Source organism: Perissodus microlepis, chromosome 16, assembly GCF_051167445.1.
Source record: "Perissodus microlepis isolate ML-2025 ecotype Zambia chromosome 16, ASM5116744v1, whole genome shotgun sequence".
NCBI classification, from domain to species: domain Eukaryota; kingdom Metazoa; phylum Chordata; class Actinopteri; order Cichliformes; family Cichlidae; genus Perissodus; species Perissodus microlepis.
In genome coordinates, this window is record NC_140476.1 from 6,256,571 (window position 1) to 6,274,041 (window position 17,471).

At 41.9% G+C, this 17,471-nt stretch overlaps 2 protein-coding genes across 2 annotated transcripts; both read right to left on the bottom strand.

Moving 5' to 3' along the window:
* Positions 1-605: 605 nt before the first annotated feature.
* Positions 606-13,472, bottom strand: cyp27a1.1 (cytochrome P450, family 27, subfamily A, polypeptide 1.1). The gene is made up of 9 exons (XM_084908956.1): positions 10,494-13,472; positions 9,850-10,031; positions 8,184-8,383; positions 7,833-8,030; positions 4,458-4,621; positions 4,115-4,281; positions 3,721-3,802; positions 3,360-3,560; positions 606-2,568 (listed from the first exon to the last, which is right to left on the bottom strand). The coding sequence occupies exons 1-9, from the start codon at positions 10,788-10,790 to the stop codon at positions 2,452-2,454; spliced, it is 1,608 nt and encodes a 535-aa protein (XP_084765082.1). The 5' UTR covers positions 10,791-13,472; the 3' UTR covers positions 606-2,451.
* A 262-nt stretch (positions 13,473-13,734) lies between these two features.
* Positions 13,735-16,773, bottom strand: bcs1l (BCS1 ubiquinol-cytochrome c reductase complex chaperone). The gene is made up of 7 exons (XM_084908957.1): positions 16,454-16,773; positions 16,224-16,363; positions 15,689-15,883; positions 15,274-15,337; positions 15,011-15,183; positions 14,687-14,804; positions 13,735-14,042 (listed from the first exon to the last, which is right to left on the bottom strand). Exons 1-7 carry the CDS (start codon positions 16,771-16,773, stop codon positions 13,790-13,792), a joined length of 1,263 nt encoding a protein of 420 aa, XP_084765083.1. The 3' UTR covers positions 13,735-13,789.
* Between the last annotated feature and the right edge of the window lie 698 nt (positions 16,774-17,471).

Below are 17,471 nucleotides of genomic sequence, written 5' to 3' on the forward strand. Positions count from 1 at the left end.
TGGGAAAGCCGCACAAACTTCAAGCAGTTATTTCCTGCACCCAGTCTCTTTCCTGAATCTTTTAGCTGCCACAGAAATCAATTTATATTCAGGAAAGATGGTGAATCTCGGTGAACTTCGATAAGAACCGACAGCGGTTTTAGACCCTGAAACTAAGGAAGCAACAACATGAAAACCAGATTACCAGAAGTACTAAAACATATTACTGAGGACACTAATAGACTATGAGAGGACGGACATACAGAAATATAAGAGGTCCAGGACCTTGACAGCATCCACGCTGAACGTAAATGAGCTGGATTACCCCAAAGATGTAACCGTGAGGATGCAAGGAGCAGAAATACTGAAGGTGAACAAGTTTAAGTACCTGGGGTCAACCATCCAAAGCAACGGGCGATGCACAGGAGAGGTGAAGAAGAGAGTGCAGGCAGGGTGGAGTGGGTGGAGATGAGTGAAAGGGAAAGTTTGCAACATGGTAGGGAGACCTGCCACAATGTATGGTTTGGAGTCAGTGGCAGGAGGCGTAGATATGGAGAACATTCAGACGATTGGTATGACAGAGGCGAATGCTAGGGACAGGGTGGCAGATAAAGCCAAAGCTGACAACACTTCAATAAAAACCGAGACTCCGATCGATGCACGAGAAGAAGAAGCACACTTTTTTTCTTTTTATAATCTGTACCTACCTTCTCTTGTATCTTCAGTAACAATGCCGAAAATGTTATACCTTCAGATTGCCCTGTTAGAAAAAGCCAATTAATTGCTTCCATTTAACACTACAACTCAACCAGTATTTTCAATGTTTTTCGACTCAATAATAAAGCCTTTCTATGAAAAGCCTTCAGCTGATCCAACATGCTGCAGCTAGAGTCCTGACAGGGATTAGGAAGAGAGAACATATTTCTCCCATACCGGCTTCTCTTCACTGGTTCCCTGTTAAATCCAGAATCCAATCTAAAATCCTGCTTCTCACACACAAGTTCTTGAATAATCAGTCCCCATCTTACCTTAATTACCTTGTAGTACCATATCGCCCCATTAGAGCACTTCACTCTTGCATCGCAGGCTTACTTGTTGTTCCTAGAGTATTTAAAAGTAGAATGGGAGGCAGAGCCTTCAGTTTTCAGGCCCCTCTTCTGTGGAACCAGCTTCCAGTTTGGATTCAGAAGACAGACACTATCTCTACTTTTAAGATTAGGCTTAACACTTTCCTTATATAGCAATCCTAATTCACTTGCTTGATCACGTAACATATAAATTAACACTGTGCAGATAATAACAGACACAATTACATAGACTTTATCAGAAAAACATATTTTACCTTAACAAAGATATATAATTTGAGTAAAATGAAGATAAACAATTAACAGAAACTGAACAGTTCACCTCATTCAGTCTTTTGAGTGTACCATGGGTTTCATAACATACTTTCAGAGTACTTTCAGACATGTGGCTTAGGTACAAGGTGATATAGAGATTAAAAAGTGTTTTTTCTTTCTCTGTCTCTCTCTCATGCTCACTTTGTTCTTTTTGTCTTGTCCCACTTTCCTGCACATGCTGCTCCTTTTTCAGCATCCTTATATAATCAATCTTTGAAAATAATGGATAAAAAATCTGTTCGGTGGAATCATTGTCACATTTTAAAGAAATATAATTGACTTAGTTTAGGAGCTTCAATCATTTGTATTTTCTTAAATTACCCTTCAAGTGTATAAATAGGCTGGTCCCAGAGTGTCTTAATAGATACATCCAAAGACAAGATAGTAATCGCATTACTAGGAGTATAGTGAATGGCAACTACAAAATATCATATCGCAGATCTAAATTTGGACAATCAGCGTTTTCCATAAAGGCTTGCCCTCTGTGGAACACACTTCCAACTGATATCAAACTGATTACAGATATTAGTTTCTTTACATTAAAGGTTAAAAGTTAGTTAAAGGGAAATCAGAGCTCTAGTGATTTCAATTAATCTTTTTTTTGTGGGGTTTGTTTGTTTGTTTTTACATTGTCTGTTAATTGTAGCTGTATTCATGGTGTATTTTGGTTTCATGAAAATGTATGTTTTAACTCTGTGTATTGTGAATGTAAGCCCAACAAGGGACAATTGTTGAAAATTAGCTATAGCTGTAATGTTATTTGCAGCACATCAGTTTCATGTTTTATACTTGGACTATGTTAAACTGCACTGTCTGTTTTAAATAAAGAATTATTATTATATCACTAAGTACACTAAGAGATTATGGATATACAGAACTATAAGCTGACTGCTGCAGTACATACATAGAGGAACAGTGTTAAGTTGAACTCTTATAGCATTACTTTGATGATACAACATTTAAAATTGGATGAGTTTAGGCATTTCAATTTGTGATTACAAAGGTTTAAAATCCTCTGCTCCCGTCTCACTGACTTAATACAAACCACCATCACTCAGTCTGCTGTCTTTTCTTATCTTCTGTCCACAAAGTGCAAATTTAGTTGTTTGTCTGGTATCAGAACTGTGCGGCTGATGGATTTCAGCTCTCCCAGTGTGGGGTCGGGTTTGATTTCAAACTGCCTGATAAGCTGTGAAAAAAAAATAGAGTTAGTGAGTTCTCTGAAATGTGGATGACAATTGATTTGAATATAGACAAATGTATTATCTCACACAATCACAAACAACAGAGATGCATAAGACACATATATACCCTCCAGCATTAATGAAGCCGTTCCAGATTTCCGTAGGCACTGATGCCCAAATACTCCATCAAAGACTCCACCTTCTGAGCTAAGTGCTAATAAAAGCTGAACACTCCCTCTCATTTAGTCTGGAGAAAATGGTGGTGAAAATGTTTTCGAAAATTATTTCAGGTTTCAATTCATCTGATAATGTTTTGAATGAGCTTTGGCCCAGAGAAGATGGCAGCATTTCTAGACCATGATCACATGAGCCCATGCAGTGATTTCTATTATACCTGTTTTTAATGCAGTGCTGCCTAAGGGCCCGAAGATCACTTGCATCCAGTTTTGACTGTCAGCCTGGTTCCCTGCGCAAACAGATTTCTCCAGATTCCCTGAACATTTTAATGAAGTCTTCACAATTTCATGTTCAGGGACGTCATTCTGAAATTATTCCACAGCTTGTACACATAGTTTTTGGAGACTGGTGAACCTCTGCCCATTACAGGACACTGAATTTTCAACTAGCTTTCGAGTGCTTTTGTTTGGTTTTTATGTCAGATTTTTTCCCACTTCCCATGAGACCTCTCCCCCCCCCAAACCCCGCACTTATTGTTGGACACACCTGGGTCACATTTAAAAAATCCAGGAGTTTCCCTGGGATGTTCAGCAGTTTTTTTCTCCTTCTTGTCACTTACTTGAAACAGGAGCAGATACATCTCGAGCTCAGCAATCCTGCGACCGACACAGCCTCTTACTCCAAAGCCAAACGGGATGGAGCCGAAGGGGTTTGGCCTCTCACGGCCGTCTCGGAGCCATCGCTCTGGCTTAAATGTGAACGAGTCGGGGAATGTGTCCTCATCATGGCTGATGGCATAGTGACAAAAGGTGAACGGCGTCTGTAAAGCAATCAACAACTGGAAGTCAACACAATATGGAATACTGATCCTCACTTATAACACAATAGCCTTTTTATATCCAGGCATCATAAATATGTCTTATTAAGTTAATACAAAAAGCACTCACAAACAATCTAACAATGGTTAAAAGCAGACCTACTTTTTTTGGAAACTCATATCCACCAATAGAAACATTCTTTTCTGCAATGATCCTCGCATTCATAGAAACAACAGGATACATCCTGCAAGACAAGTTATTTTTTGTTTGCATGTTACTTTAGGCTGGTTCATAGTCTGGCTTCTTATGCAGGTGAATAAGAATATTGATTTTTGAAAACTGATGAATTAGTCTACATTTAACCTGTTAAGAGCCATGAGTTCAAATAAAATCCATTTTGGCTGCTAAATAGACAAACTTTAGGAAACTAGAAGCTTATTTTCACTTTCAAAGATTTTCAGTTTGGCTGTTACATATATGTGAAAACTATCTATTAAAAATATGTTTGTTTACTGCATTAATCGCTTCAGTTAAAGCTAAATCGCAGCAGTCTCACCTCAGCGTCTCTTTGATAACTGCCTTTAAATACAGCATGCCAGTGATGTCAGCAGCGGTGGGGATCCGGTCTAATGGTACCATAGTGGACACTTCTTTATAGAGTCTTTCCTGGATATCAGGGTTCTTGGAAAGCTCGTGCAAAGCCCACGTGAGAGTGTTGGAGGTCTTGGGAGTTTAAAAAATGTGAAAGTAAACTTTTGAAGAAATATATGCTGAGCCTTGCATACATGTACATGCAAAAGAAAAGTGAATACACTGAGTGGCGAGCTTTGATGATTAGAGCCGTGCAGAGTGCCTTTTTACATGTGATGTTTTATTACTAGTATTGGTATTCCATTTACCGTGTCCACTCCAGCTAAGAGGAGCTCAGTGACGCTGCCATACACATCTTTAGTGCTCATCTGCGTGTTTGAGAGTAGGTATGTCAGGTATTCACCCTCCACATCCTGCTTGTTGTCAACCCGCTGCTGAATCATCTCCAACTTCTTGTCAATCAATGTTTTGGCTAGAACAGGTGCATAAAAATGGTGCAAAAAATAATAGTTGGAACACTGTATAATATCAGTCAAAACAGAATGCAGTTATTTACTCATAAACCCATATTTTACTAGCAACAGGACATATATATGAAATATACTGTATCAACTGAGACATTTTATTATTTCATGAAACATATTAGCTTGGGCTCAATTTGATGGAAACAACATATCTTTAAAACGTAGTGACAGTTGCACCAAACTGGCAACAGTTCAGTACCATCAGTACCGTAACTGGTACTTTTATACCTTTTATATCCATATATATCCTGGATATAAAAAAGAGCATCTTATAGAGGCAGTGTTTCACAGAGGTAAAGATAGATTATTCACCAATCTGCAACAAAAGACCATAATCTAGAAATGCTGCCATCTACTCTGGGACAAAGCTCATTTAAAATAGAGGCAAAGTGGAAAACTGATCTGTTTGTTTGTTTCACTTTATTAAAGACACACATGGGCCCATAAAAAAAATTAATTCCATAGCGTTACACAATTATATAAAGGCTAAAATGTCAATGTTTCCATAATTTTGAATAAAACCTAACTGAACTTAGTGCAGGGTCAGTCAGAGATACAGTTATACTGTTTGCAGTCCTTCACCGTACACCTACAACTCTACATCTGCAGCATGACAACTAGGTACTAACAAACATTTGGCTTGCGCTTCTCCACCTCGGCATCTCATTCCATTGTTATATGCTACGATGAGTTTTCTCATACTGCCTTCTCTGTAGCTCTTCCACAAATGAGCAGTGTACATTGGAGTGTAGGAGGCTTTAAAGAGTCCAAACACCAGCCTGGTAATTCACTCCATGGAAGATTTTCCACTGGAGCAGTCTCGTGATGACATCCTATGCTCAGCCTTCGACCAGTTGAAGAAAATTGATGGTCAGATAGTTCGCCATAAGGCTGACATGTCCCCAGTTTGTATTGATTAGTGACAGATTGTATCGAGTGAACCATGACACTCGCAAACAGGAGGAACACACCCAGTTGTTGGTGCCTAAAATCCATTGGAAAATGATTTTCCAGGCGGCTCATTACAACCCAATGGCCGGTCACATGGGGTATGACCGCTGGGCAGATGTGCGCCGGTGGTGCGAGTCCTGCCCAGAGTGTCAGCTGGTTAACCAACCAGCCATTGCGCCCACTACCATTAATGGAGGTCCCGTTTGACCGCATCGGCATGGACCTCATTGGGACATTTCACCGGTATGCACACGGCTATCGCTTTGTATTAGTTCTGGTGGATTATGCAATGCAATATCCAGAAGCAGTGTTGCTGCGCACCACTTCTGCAAAGAGTGTGGCACAGGAGCTGTTTCAGGTCATCTCCCGAGTTCATCCCGAAACAGATACTGACCAGGGCATGTCGTTCATGTCTTGCACACTAAAAGAGTTTTATGAATTATTGGGCATGATAAGACCAGTGTCTACCACCCTCAGATTGACTAAGACTTTAAAGTCCATGATTCGGAAGTTCATTCACGAGGATAAACGCAATTCGATTGCTGGTTAGACCCTCTGTTGTTCGCAGTGCAGAAGGTGCCCCAGGCCTCCACGGCATTTTTTCCCTTTGAATTACTGTTCGTCAGGAAACCACAGGGGGTGTTGGACCTAATTAAAGAAAACTGGGAGGAAAGTTCAAACTCAGCAATAAATGAGATTCAGTACATCCTGGGCCTGCGAGCAAAGTCGCACACATTGGGGAGGTCGTCATGAGAGTATTTGCTCCAGGCTCACAAATGTCAGCAGCACCTGTACAACAGAGGGGCTAGACTCAGGCAATTGTCACTGGGAGATAAAGTGCTTGTGTTACTCCCGTGTTCTAACTCAAAGTTAAAGACCATTCGTGGTCTCACGGTGAGTGGGGGACGTGGACTATAAGGTGGTATGGTCAGACAGGGGCAGGCTATATCACCTCAACCTCCTTAAAGCATGGAGAGAGGCTGAAACCGCTTCTCCGGTGAGCCCTGTTAGGGAGAGACATGAGTCCCGCCTCCCTCCATTGTAAGGACCATCTCACACAGGCCCTGAGCAGATGTTGCTGCATTGCAACAACATTTTGCAGATGTGTTCTCCCCCTTATCCAGCTGAACAAATCTCATGGTGCATCAGTTTGAAACGCAGCCTGGCATGATGGTGCGTTCATTGCCCTACAGGTTACCGGAGTGCAAAAGACAAATTGTGCAAAAAGAAATTGGCGGAAATGTTAAAGCTGGGAATAATAGAAAAGTCACACTGCGCTAGGTGTAGCCCTTATAGTTTTTGAAGTGGGTCTATACGGTTCTGTGTGGACTATCACAAGGTGAATGAGGTGTCACAGTTTGATTCTAATCCCATGCCCCGAGCTGCTGGACCGATTAGGTACTGCTTGATTTTTCACGATACTGGATTTGACCAAGGGCTACTGGCAGATTCCCTTGTCTGCAGAGTCCAAGGCAAAAATGGCCTTCTCCACTCCGTACGGTTTGTACCAATTTGTCACACTTACTTCCGTTTGGCTTGTTCGGAGCCCTGGCCATTTTCCAACATCTCATGGACCAGGTGCTGCGTCCGCAAGCTGCATACACTGCCACTTACCTGGATGATGTCATCATCCATAGTGACACCTAGGCATAGCATATGCAGGGGGTGGCCATGATCCTGTAGTCCCTGAGATGGGCGGGGCTCACAGCCAACCCGAAGAAGTGTGCGGTTGGACAGAGGGAGGTACAGTATCTGGAGTACTACTTGGGGGGCGGGGAGGTGCGTCCACAGTTGGACAAAACAGCAGCCATTGCATCCTGTCTGCGTCCCAAGACCAAAAAAGAGGTGAGGTGGTTCTTGGGGCTGGCTGGTTACTACCGCCAGTTCGCGCCCGGCTTTGCTGACTGCACTCTGCTTCTTTACCATATTACACTACATAGCACTACATCTCTGGATAAAAGATAAAAGATGCTGAATGGTGCACATGTAGTTTGAACTGTAAAAGGATTCTGAATCCTCAATATGATTTAAAAAAAAAGCACTATATAAATACCAGCTGATAGAGAATAAGGCCGTGGCTCCTTACGGGAAGTTTGTGCAAAAACCCCCCACAGATTTATTTTTTTCTTTTTTATAATACTGTTTATTGTTTCCTAACACTCTAAAACTTAACTAAAACATCAGGACTGAGAGGTTCAAACTGCTCACCAAAGCTGAAGATGCCCTCCCAGCCAGCAATGTAACGTCCCCAGTAGGGCAGCAGATTCCGGCTCCACTTGGGAAGAATAAACACCATCATGTTGTAGGAGAACATCTGGGCTATGGAACTGATGAAATCTTGTGTACCATCAGGAATTTCCTCTTCCAGACAACCAAGCCTTGTCTCAAACAATATGGAGGCAATTCCTGAATGGATAAGAAAAAGAAATGGCAATGAAGCTAGCAACAAAGCGTCCTTTTAACTTTAGTTTGAAATTAATATTTTTTTTATTTAATTCATTAAACTAATATGTTATTTAGTCCAGCATTCAGCATTTGCAGTTTTAACCTTCAGGCTACCTTCTAGTGAAAACAGATAAAGCTCATTGGCAATGTTGGTCACAAAGTCTCCTGTTGGGCTGCACTGGCACAGACAGCGCATCTTCTTGGTGAAGTCTTTAACCACATCATTGATAATCCAAGAATACTGGGCCGAGTCCTTCGGATGCAGCATCCGCTTGTTAAGCACCACCCTCAGCTTGTACCACCTCTCTCCATCCCTGTTGGAACAGAAACATGTTTGCACTGAAATAAATAAATCCAAACGCAAACACAACAAAGAGTCTGAACTATGATACACTTATGCATCCATTATGGCTGATTTTCTGCTACATTTTTCCATTCAACCAGTTTTTAGCCAGTAAACTAAAGAGCTCACACAAATATCTAAGCTGGCTGTGGTCTGCAGTGTGTTTGCTACTATGCTTGCGCGCACACGCACACACACACACACACACACACACATATATATATGTATATAAAATGCATAGAAACATTGAGAGAGTGCATCCTTCATTTTGAGCACTATTTTAAACCAGTTTGTCTTGTGAACAGAGTAACCCTTTGTGTTTAAAGTGCAGCAGAACAGACAGACCTGACCTCCATTGACTACTTTGGAAGTACACAGCTGGAAGTAATTGACAAGACGAGACAAGGGAGGCAAACTGAATACACTCACATAAGACACGGACTTTCACAATAAAACAGGAAACAAGAAACCATCACACAAGGATGCAGACTCGACACTGAGAGGCAGACAGAATATAACACATGGAACTCAAACTATGCTAAACATGAGACACAACCGAAGAACAAATCCTTAAACACGAATAAACAGAAACATAGAATTCTAATAATAATCAGCAAGCACACGAGTCTCAGAAAACAATCCAAAATGCAAAAATAAACTAAAACTAAAATAAGTTAGTTTTAGTTTATAAAATATAAGAAACTCAAAATGCTGGGTCGAAACGACCCAGAACCGTGACAGTATCACTGATGCCAAATTTAATCATTTAACATTTTTTGCCATTAGTGCATCGTTCTGATGCAGTATTTACTGATATCACATTGCTATTAGTGTTCCCTGCATCAGATTTCTTCAACAAGCCTGTGATGAGTTTATTAAACTGTGGCTCTGACTGTTGACCTAGAAAAACACCAGAGTATTACTTCTGGTGTTTTCCTCAAAATCCTCAAACTTTCTTGTAATTTCCAGCGTTTCATAATAATATGACAGATATTGGGTGTGGAGCCCACGGTCTTCAGATAAACAACACAGTTTAAAATCTGCTCAGCCTTTTAGTTTAATTTGATTGCCTAATATGGTGGTTCTCAAACTGAGCCTTTGCAGATGGTGAAGGAATGACCACCATCTGCAATATAAATTTTATTTTACTTTTGCAACATAAATAGGTTTACTGCTGCTACTGCACTGAGCTTGACAGAGCTAAAATTAATCCCCTTATATTGTCACCGGTTCATAAAACTTGTGGAGCATTAACATTTTTCTGATTTCCTATCTTTATGGAATATACCAGCCTGAGAGGAATCTATTTAACCCAAATAGGTCAAAAACAATCCCTTCCACTCATAATAAAACTCTTTCCCTGGAAATCTGTTACGTATTAGAATTTAAGCAATCACAATGAAATAATTTTTTTACAACACTGTTTGGTAGTCTTACTCTGTAAAAGGTCCATAGCCGAATCCTCTCATGTCACGATATTCCCTCCACACACTCATGTCTCCTCTACAAGGGAACTTCTCATCCTTCCTCAGCAGCTCGGCCAAAAGCTCTGGGGTGCTCAAGGATATTGATCTGAGTCCGTCTCTGTAAATGGGCCCATACAGCTGCTTCTCATAGATCTGACGGTGGAAAAGTGATAAAGGTAGAGCTGCATTCTTATAGAATAAAGATAAAGACATTTGGGGATTTTTGCAATGTGTAATTTAAAAAGCAGACATTATATTTAATCAGTCAGTAATCAGATGCCAGAGGTCAGTGTGTGCTGGAGTGGCTGCATGTGATTCATCAGAGAGAGAAAGCAGCCCAAGACTCTGTGTTAGTTAGCTGTGAGACAAGCTGATACTGTCTGAAGGTAACTATGGACCAAAAAGTCATACAACCAGCCCAACATTTTCTATTATGTACTGTCACTGGAGGAAAATGCAGTCACTTGTAAACCCATGACCTCTCAGATTATCAAATTTGTCACCAGGGTTTCTGAAATGCATCAGGTGGAAAACACAAAACATCTTTGACATCGAACTGAAACAAGCACGTATCACTGTGAGTGAACATAATAAAGATCATGCACTGCAGCCTACCTGAAGCTCATGCATACGTTTGTAGAAACCCTGAAACACCACTCTGCAAAGAAACTCCAAGAAGCTGACATGTGGGAGATCTTCCACTGTCCGAGGCTTTTTCTGGATGGTGGAGAGGGCCCCTGAGGCAGGGGAGACCCTTGCAACCCCTCTGGAGCAGATTGGGGCCAGGGAGATAGGGCACGGCAGCAGTGAGCTGCATTTTCTCTTCACCAGTCTACTGGACAGCCATGCAGCCATTATGAGGGGAGAATAGAAAATACAGAGAGCTCCTATTGCATGCAGAAGACTAGCCATAAAGGGAGGGGCCACATCTTGCTAAATGTTTAACCCTTCCAGCCCAGCTCTTAAGGATCAACAAAGACAAGAAGCCACAAAGGACCACAAATGGAAAAATACCTAAGCTCACATTTTTCTGCTCAGTAACAGTGAGATGGCTGCTTTTAAGCAAGCCTGACTATAGTGTCAAAGTAAATCGATGACTGTTTCTAGTTACTGAATCAAAAGAATGCTTTTAATTTAAAACACATTTGTGTGATGAGCGAAACAGATGTGAGATCTGATCAACACAACTTTCAGTCTCCAGCAAACCTGCTTTGGATACCGCAAAAGTTATATTTTTGTGTGTGTCTCATCTCAGTACCCTCCTACTGTGCTGTACAGTGAATACAGAAAGGCAAGCAGAGGTGATAGAGCTCCACTTCCACCCCCTTTAATCATACACAACAAAAAAAGACCAGTCTAGTACAGTCAGTCATGTGAAACAGAAAGTATATGCTTCCTTTTCTAAAGTTGCTTCAAAAGGACTTCAGAGGGAAAGTAGCAACCACGTGCTTCTTATTAAATACACTTTATTAACTGATCATTAGTAAGAGTAATCGCCTGTGTAAAAGCAGACGTTTTGGCAGTTTTCTGGTCTGAAGCATTCAGTTGCAGGTTACCATAATGCCACAATCTTCCCAGAAGTGGACATCCCAATTAATTCACCCAAGATCGCATCGTGCAGCCCTCAGAGAAACTGTAAAAAAAAACCTGAGCTCCATCTCAAACTCTGAAGGCCTCAGTCAGCATGATAGTTCACGATAGCACGATTAAAAAAAGACTGAGCAAGTTTGGAAGAGTTGCCAGGAGAAATCCTCTACTCTAAAAAGAGCAGGGCAGCACAGGTTATGTTCAAAAAGCTGCATCTGAACAAACCGCAAAACTTGCGGAACAATGTCCTTTGGACCGATGAGACCATACGACCAGATGTTTGATCAGCATGCATAGAAGTATGTTTGGAGATAACTAAACGCATTATAGCAACAGTGAAGCAAGGTTGTGAAGGGGTGATGATTCGGGCAGCTTGCAGTCTTCAAGTCAACCATAAGGTCCTCATTGTACCAAAGCATTCTGTTACATGTGGCGATGGACATGTGGTGGTGTGACCTCAAAAGAGCTGTGAATGAATGAATGCTCAATGGCCTAAAACAACAATGTAAAACAAAGTGGATGCTAGACTGATAAATAGAAAACAATTATGTTATCACTGCTAAATGTGGTTCTATCATGGGGTGCACTTAGGTGTTCAGAAGCTGCTTCTGCATTTTAGTTCAGTTTTTGTCAAATAAATCACATCGTGTAAATAGGCAGTGTCTTATTTTTCACCTCATTTTAAGGCTTGCTGCTGATTTATATGTGAAAACTATAACTTTAACTACAACTATAACCAGGGCTGGACTGGAACAAAAAAAATCGGTCCGGGCATTTTGACTAGAGACCGGCCCACCAGGTATTATAGGAAAAGCCATAAAGCCTTTGAATGAAAACAAACGCTGTTGTGACAGTGATATACAGTCTTGTTGGTATATGTATGCTTTCTATACATTTTACGTCAGATAAAAACATTGGTTGTAAGATTCAGATAATTATTTATTAAAAGCGAGACATTTTAAATGAGAATAAGAAAGAAAAGTATTTCTTTGATCGCCCCTTTCCCTGTTAACGCCCTACCTGGCCCCCTGGCAAAACTTTGCAAGACCTGCCCCTGCACCATTACCAGCTGTCAGCTATGTAGAAAAGGATCCTGGTGTTATTCGTCTCTCAGAAACAGTTTATAACTTCCCTTCAACTCATTCATGTCACCTAAAAGGTAAACCTGTTTCTCCATCACCTGTTCAGCTCTGATGATTCAGTAAGGACATCTCCTGGTTTCATCTTCATGTTTCCCTCTCACCACATATCCAAACCGATATCATGACCAGCAGCTTTTACAGCTGTGGCTCCAGCAAACATCAGCTGATACTAGAAATTAATATTAAATAAATTCTAACAACAGCTGATCAAGCTTAAACATGCTGCTGTTGTTTAGCGCGACATCCGCTGGTTTCCCGTTCTGGCGCAAAGTGGGCAATAAACAAACAAGAGAGACCGGACTTGTGCCAGAAAAGCCGATCAGCTGATCACTGATCAGTTTCATGATTGAAGTAGCAACAGGAGAGAGAGGGGAGAGAATGAGAGAAGAGGCAGCTGTTCCTTCTCAGCTAATTACAAAACGCGTAATATTTTCTCTGAATACGGGACGATTCTGTTTTATGCGGGACGTTTTTTACTAATTAACCTTATGAATAAAATAAAGTTCACTATCAGTAACATCAAAGCACCCACCCAGCTGTATAGACACTTCATCATGCTACCTAGCACGCAGTACGAGTTATTGTAACTGACTGTAAAAAGTCAACACAACGAAAATAAACTTCACCTAAACTTGGTTTATATCTGACCCAGATAGACTGCAGGTCATAACTTCTTACCTGAAGTTCAGTTCACCTCTCCTCCTCCTGCCTCTCCTTTCCCTCATCCATCTGCTGGCCTCTGTGGTGTTTTTCCAGGTAGGATGGATTCCCAGAACACCACCACCAAACAACTGAGTTATTTTTACACATCTGCCAGCATCTGGCCAATCCACCACCTTTCATTGTTTATACCGTTACTGAAAAAAAATAAATCATCGGCCCATAAAAACGAAAAATCACCCGGTGGGTCGATGGCCAGTGCAGCTATGACTATAACTACATTTGGAACACAACCTTTCAAGGTCAGAGCAAATTTTTGAGAATGAATCTTTCCAATAAGACAGAGCTTGGATAAGTAAATGTAGGTGAGGTTTGTGTGTTTGTATTTCCAACATCTAAGCAGTCGCATAAATCACAAAAATAAACTCTCTTATGTGTCTGTCTCATTAATAAACTTAAACTGAAAATATTTTTCCATTTCCCTTTATTTGGGCTTCAGCATCGAAATCCCTTCCAATCCTGTCATCCTTTTATTTGAGCAACATTGTCTATCGATCCTGCAGGGTCCATTTTGTGCAGCAGAAAGTGTCCTTGCACCTGAGCAGCACTGATTTCAGAGTGTGTGGCTAAAGCGTGCTTGGCAAAGTGTTCTGCCTCAGAGGCCGGTTCGTCGGGATAAAATCGTCGGAACATCTGGGTGAGCTGCCAGTGGGTGCAATGCCCGATGTACTGCTTCAGATCAACACGGCCAGGTCGGATGAGCGCTGCGTCTAACCTGTGTGCAGATATCATACACAACGCTGGCAGTTAATGGCACTGAAAACACTTCTTATGTTTCACAAGTGAAAGAACAAGTTTCTGTAGCCATAAAAAGATTTTAATGTTCATTAAGGAAGCAGAGAGACGTGAGGAAGATGAGGTGATGAAGATGATCACACAGGCAGGGATGGACAGGTAGGTGTCCACGGATTAATTTAAGATCTGAAGATAAAGTCAATCTAACATTTGATCATGTGATCAGTTATAGTTTATTAATGTATGTAAATTGTCACTATGGATACACGGTCTACTGTGCACATGCATATCAGACCTATGTACTCTGATACTGTGTCACACTGCACTACTCCTTTTTCCCCAGGACACTGGTTATGTCAATCCCTGTACTGCACTTATTTTATTGAGGTAGGCTGCTGTATCACAGTAATATCTCAACTTCTCCCTTTCTTTTTTTTTTAAATAAAAACCAGCACTTGGTATGCAGCGCCACCTGCTGTTGGGGTCTTTTATTTTCTTCCAATTCTGTTTCAGTCTCTTCACTGCTTCAATTGTTTTTTTTCTACAGCTTTTTACATTAGAAGCAGATATATCAGTTTACATGTTGGTACAATGTCACTAAACACTCTTGGCTTCGAACAGTACCTGTCTATGAAGTTGGTAGTCATAAAAACTATTCGGGCCTCCGATGAAGCCACTCCGTCAAGAGAGTTCAGCAGTCCGCTGAAGGTCAGTCGTCCCATTCCCTGATAGGCCAGAGGGTCTGAGAGGCAACAGAAGAAAACACAGCTCAGTGACTTCAAAATTCACCTTCAAACCAGAATGTAACAAATCTGGTCAAATACAGCTTTACAGGTTGCTTCAGTACTGAATATCAGCCTGTTTTAAAGCCACAGAGTGGAGCTGATGAACATCTGTGATGTTTTACACATGTAAAAAGAAATATGTTTGATCGGTTCTGCTGCTCACTCTCAGTGGGAAGCAGGTCTCTGCTGACAAAGGCTGCATCGACATCCTCCAGGAGAATGATGCTCTGCTGCGGAGCCACGCTCAGGAGGTGATTCAGGCGGTCGTCTGAAAGTGTTCGGTCACTCAGACTCATCAGACAGATGCTGTAGCCCAGCTCACCAGCCAGCGCCGTGCTGAAAAAACAGCAAGTTACACAGGCATTGGTGAGGTTACATGACGAGTATGCAGCAAGAAAAATAAACCCGAATAAAGCATATACTCACATAAAACTGCTCTTTCCACATCCGGGGGGGCCGTACAGCAGGTAGCCTCTTCTGTAGGGAATACCTGCACAGGTGAACAAGAACAAGAATTTGTAGAAATTCTTCTACAAAGTAGACAAATTAAAACGTTCGGTAACATTTTTCTTATTAGGTTTTTCTAGAGACCTTCCCTACTCTCGAACAGACTCTGGTAAGGAGTCGGACCAGACCTTCAGCAAAAATCCAAAGGGCATAACCTTTAACGGAAGTGATGTTCAACAATACAGCGATCAGAAAGTCAGCAACTTCAACCAAGAATGGGCAAAGTACCCTGTGAGTAACATTTTCATAATAACTCAGTTGTGTTCCTTTAATTGTGGTGATCAAGACATTATAATCATGATTATAATTCATGTCATGTCCTGTAACATTTTACCTCTATCTGTGTACCATTTGGGATTTCCAATGAAGTCCTTCACGTCATCTACAATCCTTTCTGCAACGCCCACGTCCAGCACCACAGAGCTGAGGGGTCTGCGCCGCCGAGGAAAGCCGAAGGGCCGCCACTCTGCACCCATGGCCGTGTACATCACTGTCCTGCCTTCCTCCTGCTTCAGCGCCAGTTCTCTTGCTGCAAAACAGGAATGAAAGCTCAACTAAAAGCCCACTCAAGTATTTTGTCAAGTACAGTTAAGTCTGTAAGTATTTTAGACAAAACTTCACAACTTAGCCCATGTACACCACACACTGTGCACTGAAATTAAGCAATTAAGGGAGGAAACATCCAGACTTCAAGAAGTTACTCGGTGCAAACATTTGGAGGGATGAGCCTCAAATCCCAAAATGTTGATACTGTTCATCTGGATGTAGATGAGCCTCAAAATTCAATGTGATAATTCTGAAAATACATCTGCAATACAGGTGAAAATCTAAATATTTGCACACCTGACTTTATGTGTTGTTAAACTTACCTTCTTGTAAGATATTAAAGAAGATCTGTCTGTCTCTGCCTAAAGCTGTGAAAGTGACAGACTCCCAGGGGGTTCCAGTGTGCAGATCCACCATCTGCTTCTCCCTGGTTCTCTCCACCCTGATCCACTTCCTCCCATACCTGCAGACCACAACGGAAGTCAGTGTCACAGAGAAAGTGGCCAATCAGTTTAGAATACAGGTCTTATAGGTGTAGTGGTATGTGCTATACCAGATGATGTGGTTGCCAGGGCTCGGGTGAAAGTCAAACTGCGTGTGAACCCGTCCGCTCTCGTGCGCCAGGTAGGAGGTCTCCACGCTCAGGTGCTGCGTGTGTTTGGCGTGCTTGGTGATCCAGCTCAGCAGCCAGTTGTAGCTCTTGTCCCTGCTGGGCACCTCCAGAGTGATCATGTAGTGCCTGCGGAAGAAGATCATCCCCACCTGAGCCCCTTTCCTGGCAAGCGCCAGAGCTGTCCCGACCCCGACCAGTCCGAAGCCGGCTCCGAAGTACGGGTTGTCCTTCAAGCCGTCCAGAAAATCCGTCAGGGGCATGGTGATGGCTGCAGTGAGACTTTAGATACCCCCGCAAAAGGAGCTCATCTGAAGACCTGCGTAGTCCAGTAAATAAAGGTTATCGGTCTTTCTTCGTATCCTGACAGCTGCTTGTAGGCTGGAAATACATTTAGCGACAGTTAAGGCTACCTGACTGGCTAAATTACGACAGTTGCGTTGTTTTTTCCCTGCCTTAATCTCTCACAGCTGCCACTGGTGACTTTATTCATTCTCGTGTTTAAACCTTCATTCAGCCACATAAAATCCCCAAGCGTGCAACGATGCTTCTGCACGGCGACCTTTACTACACTTCCTGTGTTTGATGGATACCGTTCCGACTTTCCACTGGCGCTCACAAACAATGGTCCCCCCTCCTTAGTAATCCATTTTTATGCTCACCTAATTTTGCTAACGTGTTAAGAGAATAACTACGCAACGGTGGTTAATGCACTCTGTGAATTTTAGTTTAAACGGCTTGAACCGCAACAGCGATGAAAAGCTAACAGGGACGCGAAGACTTTGCGATGAGCGTCTCAAGAAGCTAATGAGGGTTAGCTCAGCTAACATTAAACGCGATGTTATTATTGGCGTGTTTCAATCACTTTATATTATTAATAAGAGCGAGAAAAACTTCAGCTGCTGTAACTCACTGCCAGCTAAGGATTTCTATAACAGGCAGTCAGTAAAAGTGGATTCAA